Consider the following 19,161-nt stretch of genomic DNA (forward strand, 5'->3'; position numbering starts at 1 on the left):
TGCCAATTGCGGGAGAACCGTGAACTGGCAAATGGTGTGCCGGTGTGTGATGTGGAATGAAGACAAGATGACAACGAAGCAGCCAAACAAGCAAGCCACAGTGTCGGTGGTAACCACTTGACCTGAGCTTGTGCTTGTCTGAATTTTTGGCTGCTTGATGCCCACTGTTTCTTGTACTCGCCATTGACATTCCTTGTCGCTTCTTTACATCTACATTTTAATAAATCACATGAGATTTGGTGGAGGCTACGTGAATGCCCAGCACCAACCTGGAATTTTATTCCTGGATGCTCCCTTCTGTTCCTGCACCCATTATGGCCGACGAGACCTCGACTTGGACTGAACCTACAGCAGACCATGCCACCTGCGGCACCATGCAGCATCAGCGGGATCCACCAATCTTCAACGGTTCAGGTGACTCAGATGTTGAAGATTGGTTGTTGACGTACGAACAAGTCAGCACCAGTAATAAATGGGACGATTAAATGAAGCTGACTTGCGTCATGTTTTGTCTCACGGGCATTTCGCAATTGTGGTATCACAACTGCAAGACTGACATTCTAACTTGGTGTGTTTTCAAGACTTCCACTATGGATGCTTTTGATCGGCCTATGGCCCACGAGCTTTACACAAAGTAGTGCTTGCGTCAATGCGCGCAACATCCAGGAAAGAATTTCTTGGGCTGCATCGAGGATGTGCTAAATCTCTGCAATTGCACCAACTCCACCATAACTGAGGAGGAGAAAATCAAGTACATGCTGAAAGGCATTGAGGATGACACTTTTCAGATGCTGCCCACGAGAAATCCCACCATGATTGCTACACTTGTCTCATTGTGTTAGAGTTTTGACAAGTTGCATAGGCAGCACGTGATCGCCCACCAAGCCCTCATGACGCCTGGCGTACTCTATCAAGCTTGCAGTGAGCTGCCCGCCCTTCCAGTCAACAGCTACTGATGTCCACAATCAAGGACTTTATCTGTGAAGAGGTAGCGTGTCAGCTTTCCTTACTACCTCTCACGCATGAGCCTGTGCAGCCTTTGCTTACAGACCTTCAACACATCATTCGGACCTGGGTTGCTAAGGCCCTTCTGCCCGTGCCCTAACAACCACCTGTCACTGACTCACCTACACTGCCATCGCAGCTCGGCCTCCTCAACATCCTGTGGCATATGCTCTACCTGCAGTGCCGACCCATGCTAGGGTGGCTAGAAGGGGAGGTGTGCTGAGCGCGGCGGCCAGCCATAGGAGAGGGTGGTCCTCTTTCGCGTGATCGCCGCTAGGGCACAACGTAGCGCTGCCGTCTGGGGCGCCGTCAGCGTTTCCGCGGAGAGAGGCTAATCCGGCTGTCAACACCTGGCCGGCGGTTTGTAGTTGTGTAGTTTGCTGCGAACTGTTGGCGTGTGCTGTTGATTCATGAGTGCTGTGTGCTAGCAAAGATGCCGTCTACCTCAAGGGAAAAAAGCTCAGCATTTGTGCTTCGTGCCAGGGTGTGATTCCGGCTATAGATCTTGTTGGGAAAAAGTGTCCCTTTTCCGTGCACCGACTTGCCAAGAACTGTTCTTGAAGTGGGCACGCTCCATTCCGAGGGCTGACAAACCGCTTTAAGAGAATTCTGCTGTTTGCGCAAAGCATTTGCGCAAACAGCGGAATGAATGACAAAATGTCAAAGGAATGAATGACAAAAAAGTCAAAAGGAGAAAGCCTTGTGTGATGTGAGGCAAGCCGCGGAAACGATTAAGTGCATTCTGTTGTACACAATAAAGTTTCTTTACCTATTAACATGTTGCATTTATTTATTTGGTTTCTGAATTGAGCCTCAAAAGACAACCGAACGTTGTATTACCATGTGTGCCATGGTTTAATCCTGATTTGGTTGGCGTAAATCAAGTTATCTGCTTTCGCACGTAATGAGGCGCACGAATAAAATGATCAGAGTGCATTGGAGCATAATTAAGCCCCCAGGGCCGTAACTAAGTGAGTGTGGTGGTGGTGGTGGTGGTGGTGGTGGTGGGGGGGGGGGGGGGGGGGGGGGGGGTTGAGGGGGTTCTGACACTCCCCGAAATTTTTTCTTGCTTTATTTATTTATTTATTTATCATAGTACCCACAGCGCCCAAGGGCATATTACAGTGGGGGGGGGGGGGGCGAGAATACAATATTTTCATACAGAATACAGATTCCAACACTTCAACATTACAATAAATGCAATTCACTGTCAACTTACGTAGTGATACATGGGATATACACAATATAAATCGGGTTCATAGTACAGTTTTGTCCTTACACAACCGCGCGAGTACACTACTGGAGACCCAGCAGTGAACTTGAAAATACTTCATGTGAAGTAATTTCTGCTACTTCAGGAGACAATCTATTCCACTGGCTTATCGTCCTGGGAAAAAATGAGATTTTAAATGCGTCACTCCGGCAGCTTATTTCCTTTATCTTATTGGCATGATGTAATCGCTGCAAAACGTAATCCGGTTTGTGAAAGTATTGCGAAGGGTCCAGACCCGTTCGGTTATGAAATACGTTATGAAATAGTTTCAACCGCCGATATTGCCTTCGTTTTTGTAGAAGTTCCCAACCAAGCCTTTCTTTTGCTTTTGAAACACTGAAATTCCTGGTATAGTCACAGCAGACAAACCAACAAATCAGCTAGGACCTGCATTATCAGCTAAAGTTCTATATAATTTGGTAACGCATTTCCACTGAAGCGTACTCCCCGCCGAGAACGGAGAACGGCTACGTTCGCTGACGGCGCCCCCGACGACAGCGCCGCCCCACGGCATTCACGCGAATGGCGGCCAACTTTTGCCGCCCGGTCATCACACCTCCCCTTCTAGCCACCCTACCCATGCCTTGCCGACGACTGTGAATGCTGTGCCGCTTCCCTTCGCGAGACCTCCGGCACCGTTTTTTTTGCTGCCCAGATGCATGGTGAATGCCGGACAATAGGCCCATCTGCTTCACCTGTGATGTCGCTGGACATGTTGCGTGCCGCTGTCGCCGATGTCCACCTTCTCCATTTGACACCGTGTTCACTACCAAGGTACACCGCTGACAATCAAACACCCTGTTCCAACCACCGTTCACCCTCTCTGTGATGACACTCACTGTCACCCATGCGTTGCTGACCTACTACAGAAGAGGGAAACTGATTGCTGCAGTTCTGGCTGCAAGAGCTCCATGCGAGTCGAACTGCCCAAGGCCTCCATCTGTTTTGCTGCAAAACGTTGGAACGTCAATGTTGAAGGAACTACTGCATTAGCGCTGATTGACACACTGGCCACTGTTTCCGTAATCTCCGCGAACCTATGCCACAAGATTAAAAAAAGTGATCATGTCGCTCTTGGGACTAATGCTCCACACTGCCAGCTCACAGTACATTGCACTTTCAGCTGGGCCACGATGCTTCACGTGAGCTTTTGAGCGACAGAGGACAGGCTTTCCTGGCTGATGCTGTTCAAGTCTTGCTCATTCAGTGCAACATTGTTCATTGCATCACAACTGTGTATTGTCTGGGAATGAATGGCCTAACTGAATGATTTAATTGCACTTGGTGATATGCTGACAGTGTACACCACATCGGACTAGACAGATTGGGACACCGTACTTCCATTCGTCACATATGCATACAACACTGTTGCGCTTGTGACCACAGGATTCTCACTGTTCTTTCTCTTGTGTGGACACGAGCCATCATACAACTACACTTATGCCGACACATGTAAGGGCAACGAAATGGGACTATTCTTTCAGGTGTTGCTGTCCAAGATGCATGCATTAAACGGAAACACGTGTAAGGGCGGCAGAAATGACAAGCTGCGTCTCACCTCCTTTTTGTGCGCCAACATGGATGGCAGCAGCATGTGTCCTGCATTTGCCACTGGAAAGTTAAAAAAAAAATCCTGGCTGCTTCTGTGGTGCCACCAGGATACTGGTACACTGCCGTCACAACTGCGAGGCATGAATGACACAAAAACTTTTTTTCGGAGTGGCTATTGGAGTTTTTCAATGAATTCAGCAATCTTGTAGGAAATTGGCGCTCATCGTAGATAATTGTAGTGCTCAGCACTCCATGCCTAAGCTTTCAAGTGGAGATTTTTTCCTGCCGCCAAACACGACAACAGCAGGTTTGCAGCCTATGGATGTCGGCGTGATCACTAATTTTGAAGGAAGGGATACGGACTCGTGGGAGGAAGCATGTGATGACAAGCAGTATGGCTATCAGTAGTTTCTACCAGTTCCGCACATCACCCTCCCAATCACACTGCTCGCTAATAATAATATATTCCCTCCATGAGGAAAAGCCAACCTCTTGTGAGAGACAGCCAACTTGGGGCTTTCCACACTGCCCGATGTTCGATGTATGAAGTGTTCTGGCTGTTTTTGATCAATGTAGCCATAGATATTTCTATGCATTAACTGTAAAGCATTGTCATGTTCAAAAATAGTCCTATGAACGATAATTTGATATATCCGGGTTCGATATAGTTGGGTTTGACTGTATATAAATAAAAGCACTAATCAACGGAGAAATAAAATGAAAATGGGTCAACACGTAGTTGTTTATTGCTGGGGCTTTGGCACATTGAGGACTAAGGGAAGTTCAGCACATATGTATGTGCATGTGATTGCACCTTTCACATATTTATTGGTTTCACTGATGTTACTTTTTTCAGGTTACCCAATTGTTAATGATCCACTCTACAATCACACAGTTTTTGGGTCTCAAAAAGCTAAAGGTGGCCTTACAGAGAAAACAAAAGAACAGGTATTGCTAGCAAACATTTATGTCGAGATAATAGTACTTTTCAGATTACATTTTGTGGCTCTTTGTGACGTTGTGTGATGCAATTTTCAGTTGGTGGAGGACCTTTTGGAAGTACATAATCTTAAAAAATGGCTCGGCCCAGAAATGGACTTGACTCCAGGTAAAAAAACAAATGTTTGTGGATCATTAAATGTATAAGTGTGTGTGTGTTAAAAATTTAGAAACTTCCCTATAACTCAAGGTATGTGTTCTGGTAACACGTCATAAGACATAGCTTCCACTAGCAAGCAACAGTAGTATTGTGTACAATTTAGAACATTTATAAGGCTTTTGCATGATCCTTAGCAGTAGTAAGAATACCTCGGAGGAGCAAAACATAACACATTTTAATGTACTTCGGTAGTTTTGAAGTGTAACTGCGAAGCCTGTACCATGCAGAATGCAGCTACGTACATATACTTTCAGCACTTTCAAACAAGTAAGTGTTTAACTTGCAGAGCTCCACTAAAAATCCACTTCAGGGCGGCCATTAGTATAGCTAACCCATTACTGTGAGCAGTGAATGTTTCCCAACTGGCAGAATTTGCTCATGTGGCAGCTGTCGATAGTCAATGACAAATTAGTTTGTATCTTTAAACACTTGTAGAGACAATGAAAACAAATAGCTTTTCATTTATATTAGTAAGGCAAATTCTTCTGGTAAATGTCTGAAGTATGCCTATAGGCTATAGGATGCAAATGGCCTTGTAGGATGTGCTAGGTAAGGCAGGTGTATGAATAAATTTTGCCTTTAATGTAATCGTGAAGATTTATTGATGCAGGCATTGCCGATAGGTTGTCCCATTTTGTATACTTGTGGTACACCTGACTTTGTCCTTACTTTTCTGGGCAGGAGTCTTCTATGGGGAGGCAGACTTGATAATTCTATCCTGCGTAAATGACAGTTCTCCTTCAAATTCAATGCCATAGCCAAGTCTAAGCTGCATAAAAACATGCGTAAACACAGTGATGGAAGTGCTGCTTCAGTTGCTCCAAACTGCTCCAAAAGAGAAACGCTGCTCCATGCTGCTCCGAAGTGTAATATTTGTTAGTAACTCCTCTGAACCTGCTCCGAAATGACGTTGGGAAACTAAAAACAATGAACTTCAACCATGTGACTTAGCGAGCCTAAACGAAACCAAAAACAAGCTGTATATACTGTCATCCTAATATGCTAGTATGCAGCTTGCTTACTAGCTGCATACTGGCATACTGACAATGTCACAAGTACTGGCACTATATATGTGTGATTTAGCTCTGTATTTTTACCTGACAAGCAGAATATTTTTGCGAAATGTGTGTGAGATTAGTCCAACATCGTACTGATTACTAACTTCTGCTGTGACGACTGTGTGGTGTGACTGATTACATCTACGATTTTATGAGCTTAGACCTCATTTATGCCACAAGAACTGGCATTTTAAGTGTATAGCTCGTTTAGCTGTTTTAAATTTTTGATGCTGGCTGTTTTGATAAAATATGAAAATAATATATTGCTTTGATCTCGTACCAGTTATAAACTGCTGCTTTGGTGATAGTTACATGTGATTGTGGCTACTTTTATAATTTGATGCTGAGCTTTATCGCTTTTATATCGTTTCTGCCACAAGTGCTGGTATTTTAAATATATGTAGCTCATCTTAGTGTTCAATGACCATCCATCAGCTTAATTATTTGTTTCTTGCGATTTGCAGTTGTATGTGCATTACATTTAATAATAAATGTTAATATTTGAGACGCTTAAATGATCCTTTAGATTCCAGGAGTCGTTAAGAATACTTTGCCATCTGCTTCGAAAACATCAATAGCTGCTCCAAACTAGCATTTTCACTGCTCCGAAGATGCTTAAGGCTGCTCCAAAGCACCATTTTTTCTGCTCCATAATCTGCTCCTAAAAGCAAAATGTCGCTTCCATCACTGTAAACATAAACCCATCGATTTTAATTCAAACTGGTGATCCTGCCCACCGTTAGTACAATGTCTTGCTATTGTCTACTTATGTGGTTCAAGTAGAGTTGGGCAGCACATTACGGCTCTTTTGTGACTGTTATACAAGAGCAGAGGTGGAACACAGGAGCGTTCATGGCAGAGAAAAGCTTGTTCTTTCAGTAGAACATAAAACCTTCATACAACCAGCATTCCAGTCTTGGAAACACTCATTTTTTTATAACTTTGACACTGTCTTTAGTTAAACATAAAGTATAGGTTCTGGTAATTGTCACATATTGTTCCATTAAGCAAAGCTCTACTCCGTGTGCCTTGGTGCACTCAACACATGTGTATCCAGTGTCACACCTCTGCTTTATGCACTAGCTGGTATTTGCACAGATGAGGTGTGTATGGTGCACACAGCCACATTTAAGCCATAGTGTGCTCATAAGCATCTCGTAATGAAGCAGGTGAGCTTCGAGAATTAAGCCAAGCAAAGTGCAGAATGAGGCAAAAGTCAGTACTTGCATGAATGTGAAGAGATGAGACCATCTCTGTAGGCATAATATCTCAGTTGCAGCATGTACGTCAAATCTGGAACTATGCAGAATATGGAATGGTGTAGAGATCAGCTTTTTAGGCTACAGTTCTAAAGGGGCACTAAAGCGAAACAATTAATCCATTGAGATTGATAAATGTTGCCCTGAAACCTCTAATGTCAATAATTTCACCATCATAGCTTTAATAATAAAGGAGAAAATCAAGGTCAAAGTCTCATTTTTAAATTTTGCGCTGAAATCTCTGCGCATGATGTCATGGATTTCAAAGTGCATTTTCCATATTTTGGCAACATTGGCCCAATGAAATATCCTGAAACTTAGTATGTTAAAGGGATACTGAACAAAATTTTCGCCGCCGGGATAAATGGCCCGTTTGAAAGATTGGGTGCTGAAATTTGTTGAAACAACCTTCATTTCAGCCAGAAACTAGCAGAAAACAATGAATTTACTGCATTTTTCGCAAATTGGCGCGTCTAGCGGCCGCGCCGCGAACTACAGAGGAAGTGACGCGAAACTCGGCGCATACTGACTCGCCAACCGTGCTCGCTGCAAAATCGCTTACCAATCAACATCGCAAGCCGCCACCCGCTGCCGCGCTATGGTCTCTTGCCGCGCGTCTCTCTCAAAACGTGTTCTCACGATCGGGAAGGTGTTCTTGAGAGGAGAGGTGGAGAAAGGGAAGTGGCAGGGCAAGAGAGAGCGTGCGGGTTGCCCCCCTCTTGCTGGAGCATTCGACGTCACGGCCGTCGACAAGCGCACTGGCGTGCAGCCGCCGCGCTCTCACAATCCACTAAAAATACGGCCAACTGCTCGAAATTACGTGAAATAAACGCTGTTTATAGGAACAGTCGTGTCGTCCGAGCCGAATGCAAGTGTTTTCGTAGCTTTTTCAAATTTTTGTTCAGTATCCCTTTAAGTCTCTGGCCCCCTCAGAGGACTATGTACTTCATTTTTATCGATTAGGAATGACGTAGGTCCTAGTGGACGCCGTCAAAATCTATGACATCATGGCGATTGGGGTGGGAACTTCAAGGTAGCGTCACCACACGCATTTTCTTTTTGCGCGTTTTCTCGCTTACGAAGCACCTTCTCGTGGTAAGCATGGCGATTTTTGTATTGTGAAAGAGTCATTTACTAATATCAGAAAATTGGTTTTCTCTTAAGTGTCCCTTTAATGCAAGACAAATTTTATTTCTCCCTAGGGACGGCAGCAGGTTTAAAACAACATTTCATTTCAGAATGGTGCAAGAATTCAAATTCATCATTACTGTACATGCATGGTATTGGCCAAGTGAAACATGTCTATGCCACCTCACACGTCAATGTGAGGGCCTCATGAGAGCATTTAGCCTTGCCTGGAATTTTGTAACAGGCCTCTTTTCAAAGGGGTACTGACACGAAAATTTTCAGTTGTCATTTTTTTGCTTCAAATGAAAGGCCAAGCCCTCAAGAGCCTAGAAAAGGTAGTGCTAAGTGCGAGTGCACCCTGAAAAAGTAATTACAGTATGTTTTTAAAAGCTAGTTTTGGTTCCTAATGTACCCTGACATCACAACACGGTATGAGCTTCTCATCACGTGCTCGCACAACATACAGTGATGTTTCCATGGCCGTTCCGCACCGTGGCTCCATTGGTGACGTATAAGCGGCCATTTTGAATGTTTTGGTGACGCACAAGTGGCCATCTTGGAAGCTTTGTTACCTGACGTCATCACAACTAGCCAGACTGCTGCGTGAAGTCACCAGAATTGGTACTGTAGCCTGACATCAAGCTAGTGTCGATGTCGGTAGGTGCGCCATGGGAAAATTGACTTTAATATCAAAATAAAATATCTTAGCAGCGTTTGCTGAGCTTCAACCTTGCTGAGGGCCGACTCTGCATAGAGGAGATTTGTATGGCAGTGTAAACTCGCCTTAAAAAAAAATGGTGTCAGTAACCCTTTAAGGCAACAGTGCTTTGCTGTTTTGCCACTAGATACAAAGCCTTATTTTTGCTCTCAAGTGAATTTTAACCTACATGAATGTAAAGTGAATAGATGCCTGTCTGTGAAATTGAGCTGTGGCTCTCCTGAATGTGGTTTCTACTGTTTCCTTCCTTCCTGATTAGATGGCTGTTTGCCAGAAGATGAGCATCACGGCAGTGGTGACACAATGGCTAGATCTGCACTCCTTGAGGAGCCTGCCACCAACCATTTCCCAGGAAGCCTAAATCATTACTTGGAAGGCACTGAATCAGTGAGCTTTCGTGCAATGATGAAGAAGCAAGCTTTTGACAAAGTGAAATTTGTGCGTCGCCATGAATGCTTGGAGTGTCGTTGCAAATACAAAGACCCTGAGCCAAAGGATCTTCTGATATATCTGCACTGCCTACGCTACAAGGTAACTGTCATTTAGTCAATATACTGTACTCAGTGAAGTAGCCACTGTCCTCAGGGAATACAAGTGATCACTGCATAAGCACTTGGTGAATCAGTGCTTTGTTAACGACAGTGGTATTATTGTTGTTCATTTGAAAAGTGGAACTGGAAATTCATAGACAGCTTCGACGAATGCTTACAGGGGCATATCATATTAAGGTTACAAGATTGAGTAGAGTTTTAATGTGTAAACATTCTTTGGTGCGTACCACAGAACAATCTATCCCATGAAGCCTTAGAAAACTAGTTTTGAGGGCGTTTCGGCTCATTTGATACAATTGCTTTGAAGGGGTCAACGAAAAATTGCTGACAAAGAGGTCTCTGTTCTCTCTTTCTCTTTCTTTCTTTTTTTTTAAATAATTGTCACTTGAATTGCTTTTAATAATTTATTCATGTTACCCTTGCAGGGATCCAACTGGGTGTATGAAGCTGAATGGCCATCGTGGGCAAAAGATAACTGGACTGATGACTGATAAAAGTCACTGTTGTGTTCTACAAGGCCTTTGTCTTTATCACAAGAAAGTGGTTGCTTATAAGTAATTATTAGGGGTTTGCGAATATTCGAAATTTCGAATATTTTTCTAATAGTGTTTGCTATTCAATTCGATTCGCGCGAACTATTCGAACTTTCCGAAAACAAATACAGTCAATCTCAGATTGAAAATGACCCCTCCAGATTTTCAATATGCTTCACCTCATTACACTCTCGTATTGCGGCAAAGCTGCCTTTCAAGCACCGTTACGTTCGAACTTTGCCAAGGCACAGTCAACGTCCAATTAGAAGTGGTTCCTAAATTTTCAATATGCTTCACCTCATCACACTCCGGTATTGCGGCAAAGCTGCCTTTCAAGCTTTGCTACGGTCGCAAATGTACTAACTCAAGAAAACGCTGGTCCCAACATAGAGATGAAAGATGTGCCAGAGATGGGGGCTCAATTAATGCTGTTTTGGACCTGAAATTTGTGCAGGAAGTCCGAAAAATTGGAAGCCGAAGCTTTTTAGCATCCAAAATTTCAGATGTTCTTATATATCGATGTCTACGAGGCAGATTTGGAACTCCGGACTTGAAGGGAGCACACCCTTGTCCGCCACATCAGTTGGGCTTCAAAGAGGAGGAGATGCTGAGGAAATGGCATCTTTGCCTATCACGTGTAAAGTGTTGTCGGCAACACTTTGGTTGCACCAAATCATGTATATAAATTAAATTCGGCCTCTGCATTGCCTCATTCTTGATAAGACAACTATGAAACACCACCCCGCCAGCTCTTCATCAACCTAACGAAAAGAAACACTTTCATGTTGCTATCTTATAAGAATCTCTAACCCTCTCTAACTTTTTTTTCTGCAATTTCGCTTCGAAGTATTAGAAAAATATTCGAGAAATATTCAAAAAATATTCGAATTCGCTTCACACCCCAAATTTTGCTATTCGCACAGCTCTAGTAATTATATATAGTACGTGTATGCCAGGGATCATAGAAACTGTCTTGTATCGAAGACGAGATTCACTGAATTATACTTTTACCCTGTTAATGGAGGTTCTAATTAGTGTTCAAACGAACATTAATTGTACACTCTAAATGCCATGTCTTGGCTGTTGTACAGGTGCTGCCACTGTTAGAGGGAATCAGGGAGCCCATGGCAGCACTTCGTAGAGTGCCACCACTGGCACCTGGCAAAGGTTTGCAGCACAGGCATGTTCAAAGCAATTGGCAAAGCACGTGTTGTCTTTGTTGCCATTTATCAGTGTGAGTGTGAGCAGCGGAGAGTGGAACCATAGTAGACGACACACTGGGAACTTTGCCTATATCTTTGATTGTGCGGGCACCATGCAGGGGTGAGACAGCTGCGCATATTGCGCATTTTTGATACGATTCCGTTTTCCTGCGCCAAGCTGCTCCAAAAGCATAAAAATTGCGCCGAAACGGCCCCACAATCAAAAATTTTCAAGCCCGCATCACTTTCAGCGTGGGAAAACGTTACATTAGAAGCAGCGCCAGGGATACGTTCGCAGAACACGTTAACGCGCCCAAGCGTGTCCTTCTACGCGCCTTTGTAATAGAGGCTTCCATAGTGCTGTGATAATCGCCTCTGAGCGGTTGTAAATATGTGTAGTGTCCGAGCGGTAACGACGTAGTGTCCGAGGGGTAAGGTTTCTCGGCGCTCGCGACGCATTTTTGAAGGGGGTCCCTCACGAGGTGGCAGCGAACGGTGGCGCAGCGCGCTTTTGTTATCACCTACAGGGGCGTATAGCCAGAAATTTTTTTCGCGGGGGGTTCAACCATACTTTATGTATGTTCGTGCGTGTGTTTGTATGTGTGCGTGTATATATACGCAAGCAAAACTGAAAAATTTCGAGGGGGGGGGGGGTTGAACCCCCCCCCCCCCCCCCTTGGCTACGCCCCCGATCACCTATTAAAAGCGTGCGGTACACTTGACGCTACGCCACCTGCGCAGCCGAGCAGATAGCTGAAGGCGCTTTATTTTAGGCAGTTTTCGAATAGCGTACGCTAAGTTAGCGTTAGCGGCCAGCTATTTCCGTCACTTAACGGGAGCCCGCAAGCGGTTAGCGTACGACGCATGCGCAGTTGTGCGAAAAGCCAACGCAAAGCTTTGCGTACGCTATTCGAAAGCTTCCTGAGGGTTCGCCCTTCAGGGAGGGCAAATATTAATCGCAGCGTCCCTCCTTCCGATTAAGTCAAAGTATGGGCGGTATCGACTTTGCCCCCCCCCCCCCTTCGTGCGCACGCCGGTGGGGGTGGTCATACTGGCGCGTTCGTCGGTGGCCATACCGCTTTTGTTCTTTCCTGATGATACGCGCGAACGCGTCCGCACAATCGCGTGCTAGTCGGAATCATTCATTGACCGTTCAAAGACGTACTGCTATGTGACTATACAATTCTTGTGCAATCAGTTTTTATTGCGATAGCAATTATATGGACAGTCTCGAGGGGTTCTTGCCGTCGCTGTCATGTCCTTCCGGTATGAAGTCCAAATTGATAAGATCCCCCCGCGAATTGTATGTTCTACAGCGGGTAAAAGCACGCGAGCAGAGGCGACGTACGCGGCCGAAGCAAACGAGCCGGCCCATTGCCGTCGCTCGGAGGCTGCATGCAATAACATCGCCCCGCCCGTTTTTAACAAGCCTTAAAAGACACGAAGACGCGAGGGGGGGGGAGTGTCGCGTGAGGAGCAACTTTGAACTTTGCGCGGTCGCGATCAGTGGCGCGCGCGCACACGCTATCTCGAAAGCCATCACAGCGGGGTGCTGCGCTCTCAAAGCGAAGTGACTATGCGGAGAACATGGCTCGCTGGAGCGGCCGTATTTTCTTACACCATCGTTTTATAGTTACGCGAGATCGGATACAAAACAGTTAGCTGCCAGCCTTACTTCGTGTAACACTACAATTTGTTGCTATCGCATTCATTGCTTCGCCCTTGCGGTGAAACTGTGACTTTTTTTATTATTTGAGAAGTGTGATGTTTTTTTCTTTTCTTATTTTCAAATGTAAAGTGAACCAACTTGGAAAAAACCTTTTTTTATCTATTTCATATGTTGTTACCAGGGTTATATAAATTGCGTGGTTTGTAAAAAGGTAGTGTAGTTCATACCTGACAATAATCTGTTAAAAAAAGCTTTCTCCAAAGGCTCTTTGAATGTTATGTGTATTCTAAGCCGATTAAAATATGTGCTTGTTCCTCCAAGTTACTGCAAATTTGTTTTCAAGCTCCAAAAACGACATAATAAATGCCGCTAACTACTCCCAAACAAGGTTCTCCTGCTCCTAAATTGAAATTTTGCTGCTCCCAAAACTGCTCCCAAATCGATTTCAGCCGTCTCACCCCTGACCATGTACCTACACCACAAGTCTTTGCCAGGTGCTGGCAGTGGGGCTCAGAGCACTGCCACAAGCTCCTGAGTTCCCTATAACAGTGGTCCCACCTGTACATTAACTGTCAGAACTATGTGTATGTATACCTTCCAATTTACGAAACATACTAGTGGCACATGCTGACTGGTAAAAAAATTAAAATAATAAAGTTGCTGCTTCGCCGTTAGGTTGGAAAGTCACCTTTGTGTATAGCTGGCTCAACTGTCAAGGAAGTATCTGTGCCACCTGTAAGGAGATAACTAATGATATATATAACCAGGTGCATAATAGCACCAAAACCAAAGTTTGCACACCAACATCGCACATCCTTGTTGGACAAAAACTCTGAAGCTGCCATCTAGTTCGCATACATAAAAAGCTGCCACAATAATTAAGACATCGGTGTAGACAACAACCAATAGAGCATTGAGAGGACACAAGCAGGGAACAAACGGCAATGAACCGGTCTTAAAAAAATAACATAAATAAAAGGAAAAGAATTGCTGTAGAAACAGCTTGTATCGGGAAGCAGCGCAGTAAAAACGAGGTCCTACGCTTCGTCCTCATTTTTTCCGTTCTGTTTCCTGATACAAGATGTTCAACCAACTAGCAACAAGTTCACCTTATTTGTAGAAACAGGTTAGCACCGTACACTTCCAGCATGCCATGTGTAAGTTGGTCTATTTCTCTGGAACATAATGTGTTTGCCTATAGTAGTAGCAATAACAGCCAGAACAACCATTCTAATAGGTTTCAGTTAACGCATCTTGCCCATAAAGAGCTGAAATTTTACCATAGTGCAAGGCAAGGTGACTGCTGACCATCTAATTATAACTGCACATAACCGATGGGCCGGCTGTGCGAGTTGGTTCACCGGTGTTGCGCGCCTATGCTAACATGGCAGAGGAAGCAAAGTGCTGTCTGCCAGAAAAAAGCGTTCGACAGGCTGCGGCTTCTTTTCATTGAGCGGCCGTTATATAGTGCACTGTTTACAAATTACATGACTGGACTGGAGTGTTGAGCTTGCACTTGTGTGCTCTACTCTGGTCGAACTAGGTATGTGGTGTGGCCTGGCTTTGTCCTGTGCCACTTTTACCAATGGATCATAGCCAAATCCAAATTGGACATCTCGAGGTGGTGTTGATTATCACAATACGAAGTGATGCCTGTCACCTTGTCTAGCTCACAAGGCACAGCAAGGTGCAAGGTATGTAGAAACTAGCATGCATTGGCAAACATACGTGTGTTGCCTGGGAGATGGCAGTATGCATTGCTTAATATAGTCGTATGGTACTCGGTACAAGGCACGTAACTTGCTTGGTTATGTGTGATTTAAAAGAGCACACATGTAGACTGCCAGTTACATCTTCACATCACAGGAAGAAATGAGACATCAAGCAAACAACTGCCAGTTGAGACTGGAAGAGCAAAGATTAATACTTGTTCCGCCTTTTTGCGACTCTAGGCATATATATTTAATTTATTTAACTCAAAATTAGAAATAACAATTATTGAGAACATTCTGATGATCAAGAAATCGGCCAATGCCTGTTGAGCTCGCTTGCTGCATATTTGACGAAGACATTGCGAATTAGAGAGCAAGTGATTTTTTTACTGTTTTAGATGTGGTATTGTAAATTCTGTGCTGTGTGCAGTTCACTAATATTGCTTGCATGTTCACATGAGCATCATTAACAGGTCGGCAACATTTTCTTAATGTGTTAAGTGTTCTGGGGCCTCTTCTAGTTCATTAATCCCATGTGCTTCATTTATCATAAAACATTAAGAGAAAAAAAATGCAAGTGACATCTCACTTCATTAGAAAAATCTTGAGGGGCCCTGAACTACTGTATTTACACAATTGTAGGTCAACCCAATTTAACTAAATTTGAAGTTGGGGTGTCGAGTTACAACCGAAACCGAAACTAGCTTTGGTTGTAATGTCGACTTATAACCGCAACCGAAACAAGCGAGAAATCAGGCATGCTGTGGCATAGTTATAACATTACGTTTACATTCCAGCTCTACCTGTAACATATACCATTATTTGCTCGTGTACAATCGGCACCTTCAGCAACGATTCTCGGAAAATTTTCTAAAAATGATATCTATGTATTGCCTCGAAGCTGGCTTTCCTGCGTAGCTTTGAAGCACTGCTGTGAAACCACTGTTGCGCACCGGAATTCGAGTTTGTTTTCTTCAATGACATCGTAAATAAATTTCCTTCATCAAATGTGCTCGCGCCTTTCTTTCTTCTCTCTCCTTTTTTTTTTTTGCCGTGCGATTTTAGGTGGTCCTACATTCGAGTCTACTTACAATCATGTAAATACGGTACTACTTTTTTTTCAAGGTATCAAGAATGCTTTGGAACAAGTAAAATGCCTCCCAGAAATACATTAGCAAAAGGATTTTGTAAAAATAAAGGGGGGGGGGGAGGACCTAGTATGAGTAAATGTATCATAGGCCCTATGTACCTCATGAGGATGGCTTGGTGGGCTAGTTGGTATTGCATCTTAAAAACATTACAGCGCACACAGGCGGGCACAAATGAAGAAAACACAAATAAAGTCAGTGCTGTGTCTTGTGTTTTCTTCATTTGTCCCTGTCTGCATGCACTGTAACATTTCCCTATGTAGCCCTTTCCCATCTGCGCTGAACTGCCTCCATTCTGAAGGAACGGGGGGCTGCAGGTAACGTTGCTTCGCCTGCAGCGGTGCATTTCTTTCCTCTTGGTTGGGGCATGACTGAGCATCAGCAGATGACTCACTGTTTTTCTTGGAAGCGCCCAGGTGTTATCGAAGCTTGAAACATTATTTATTATTATTCATAGCTGCAGTCTGTTTAGTTAATTGTGTCTGTTAATATATATGCAGTAACTGATTGTGCTGATCAAAACATGCTGTCATAGAGACGAAATCTTTTTGGACAATGGCAGCTCTAAATGAAAATCTGCCTGATGTCATTAAGAGGGAGACACTAGCAGTTGCCTCACCACTGTAGTTAAAAGAGTGTATTTCAAATCTGCACTCCGCTGGTGCACTCCACGTGTTACACATGACTACAAAATTTGGCTAAAATGTTTGCAGCCCTGCAGAATGTGCTTCATCATCAAACCAGCAGTGGTTCAGACGTGGCAACTACATTTTGCAATTTATGTCCCAGATGCGGCATGCAAAATAAAACGTATCAGGTTTCTGCTAGACAGATCTGGAGTTTAGTGTAAATGTGTACTTTAATTCAAATACATTTTAGCATGTCCTGCCAAGGTCAGGTTTGCAGACGTTTGCTGTAATTTGTACTTCCCTTCACAGCTGTAATTGGGACTGGTGCCATATGCTTGCATTTCGTGGTGGTTCTGTATTTAGTGCATGGCAGATACCCACACTGTACGCATTCACCATAAGAATTTCGCACATTGCAAACCTGCTGAATTTAGATGCTACAGTTTCAAAGTATGCAAGTCACTGTATCTTATAAGAATGAGCATGTTTGCACAAATTATTAGATTTGCAAGGAATGTCATGATCTGCATATAATATATAGTACTTCCCAGTGAGAAAAGCTACATTTGCAATGACAAATATCTTCAGCTGTGATGTAAACATGCCAGGAAATTTTGTATGTCAGTATAGCAAAGAGGTATATGGGCATGATTGAGCATTGCACTTTCAAGGGACACTAAAGAGAAAAAGGATTTTTTTTTTCATGTTAGTAAATTTACTTTCACAATTCCAATATCGCCATGCTTGCCACGAGAAGATGCTTCGTAAGCAAGAAAACACGCAAAAAGAAATTGAGGGTGGCGACGCCACCTTGAAATTCCCACAACAAATGCAGTGACGACATAAATTTTGACAGCGCCTATTAGGTCCTACATAGTTTCTAATCGATAAAAATGAAGTATATTGTCGTCTTTGAATAACATATTAGATCACAAAAGCTTCTTTGAGGGGTCCACCATGCTCTAATTTATGACTACGCTGTAAAAAATGCAGCTGCATGTGCACCAATGCTGTCAAAAACCAGGGTACTCTCAAAATTGAAAAACGAGGTGGTGGCACAAGAGACTGAAGAGAGATTTTTTAAAAAGCAAATTGGGTGAAACGTGTTGCAAGGTTTTACATTATGCTGCATGCCACTGAGTTAGATTACTTGAATGCACACCACTAGTGACATGTTAACTAATAGGTTTCCGGCATGATTTGTTTCTTTATTTTTCTTGGCATCACATTCTTTTCAGCGAATATCTCTCTGTTCATTCTTTCAATAAAATCCTCGGTTGGTTTTTTTGCACTGTGTTTGTTTTTTCTTTTCTCTAATTCGTCTCTCCTGTTCCATGCTGCCTTCTTCAAGATGCATTACCACTTGCCCAGCAAACAACCCTTTTGAAGTTCTCGGGTTGCTAGGGGTTGGTAAAGGCGGCCGAAAACATCATTGCCCCAAATAGGTCATGTGAACCATGACATTACCCGGGTTACTCTATCCAAGCTCCCGATACTTGAAGTCGTGTACGCAAATGGTTTCCTTGGTTTTTCGGAAAAGCAGATTTTAAGATTCTTGGAAAACAAAAAGTTGTAGGCTCTATGTACTCGTACGCTTAAGGAGTAAAAATTGTGCCGCATGTCATGAGAATGTGATTCATAACTGTCTCACGGAAGTGAAACAATGCATCAATTTAAACAGATTTGAAAACTCTACTGCTGTTACATTCCCCACCATAAGTTATTAAGGCAGAAAACTTAGATGCCTCATCATGATGCAAAAAAAAAATTTAAAAGAAAGGATGCCGTCACATGATGATGTTATTGCATAACATCGTTGCCGGTGAAAAGGTGCACCGATCACGAAGGCAGTGCAAAACCAGGTGGGGTGCACAAAGCTTTCAATGCCTCCGATCCTGGAGGCAGTGAAAAAAATCACAGCATATCCACGGGTGAATGATGAAGAGCTTGGGCGAAGCTCCTGAAGCAATCATGGTTACACGTGAAATCTTCAGTGGTTTCGCCCAGCAGTAATCAAAGCGATAGCCTAGTACATCATCAAAGACGTGACAAACACTGTATATATTTATACAAGAAATTTTATTAATCGTAAGTGGTAGCTAGACGTGGCTTCTGTTCCCCCTTCATTATAACGGCTTTATGGTCGGTGAAGCGATGGATCGGTGATGGGTCGTAGTGGGATGTTTGCAAAGACGAAGAAGTGGGCAGTTTGCAAAGGATCAGTGATGGGTCGTAGTGGGATATTTGCAAAGACGAAGTAGTGGGCAGTTTGCAAAGGTGGTTACGCCGGACAACGGAGACGTGACAAGGTTAGACTAAGAGGAGCTTCGCCCCTAAAACAACAGGTGCAGAAATATCTCGGTGGTGGGCGAAGAAAGACCACTACATCGACTGAGAAGAAAAATAACTACATGGCTTTCACCTTCAAGTCATCTTAGGTGAATGTGTAAGGGGCCCTGTGAGCTTTAATTTAAAAAAAATATGGTCAAAAATTTATTTCTGAAATTTCGCGCCAAAATTTCTGCACATGGACGTCAGCGTGACATCAGAGATTTCAAATTTCAAA

The 19,161-nt window shown here is 43.6% G+C and overlaps 1 protein-coding gene across 1 annotated transcript in view; it reads left to right on the plus strand.

The window, feature by feature from the left end:
• The window catches only part of LOC119376012 (pseudouridylate synthase RPUSD2), a 29,636-nt gene extending 19,437 nt beyond the window's left edge, over positions 1 to 10,199 (plus strand). The window contains exons 10-13 of the mRNA XM_037646010.2: positions 4,686 to 4,777; positions 4,868 to 4,937; positions 9,411 to 9,682; positions 10,128 to 10,199. Of these exons, the coding sequence (XP_037501938.1) occupies positions 4,686 to 4,777; positions 4,868 to 4,937; positions 9,411 to 9,682; positions 10,128 to 10,193 (500 nt within the window). The 3' untranslated portion in view covers positions 10,194 to 10,199. The remainder of the gene's footprint in view (positions 1 to 4,685; positions 4,778 to 4,867; positions 4,938 to 9,410; positions 9,683 to 10,127) is intronic.
• Positions 10,200 to 19,161: the final 8,962 nt, after the last annotated feature.

The sequence above is a fragment of the Rhipicephalus sanguineus genome, chromosome 1 (assembly GCF_013339695.2).
Source record: "Rhipicephalus sanguineus isolate Rsan-2018 chromosome 1, BIME_Rsan_1.4, whole genome shotgun sequence".
NCBI classification, from domain to species: domain Eukaryota; kingdom Metazoa; phylum Arthropoda; class Arachnida; order Ixodida; family Ixodidae; genus Rhipicephalus; species Rhipicephalus sanguineus.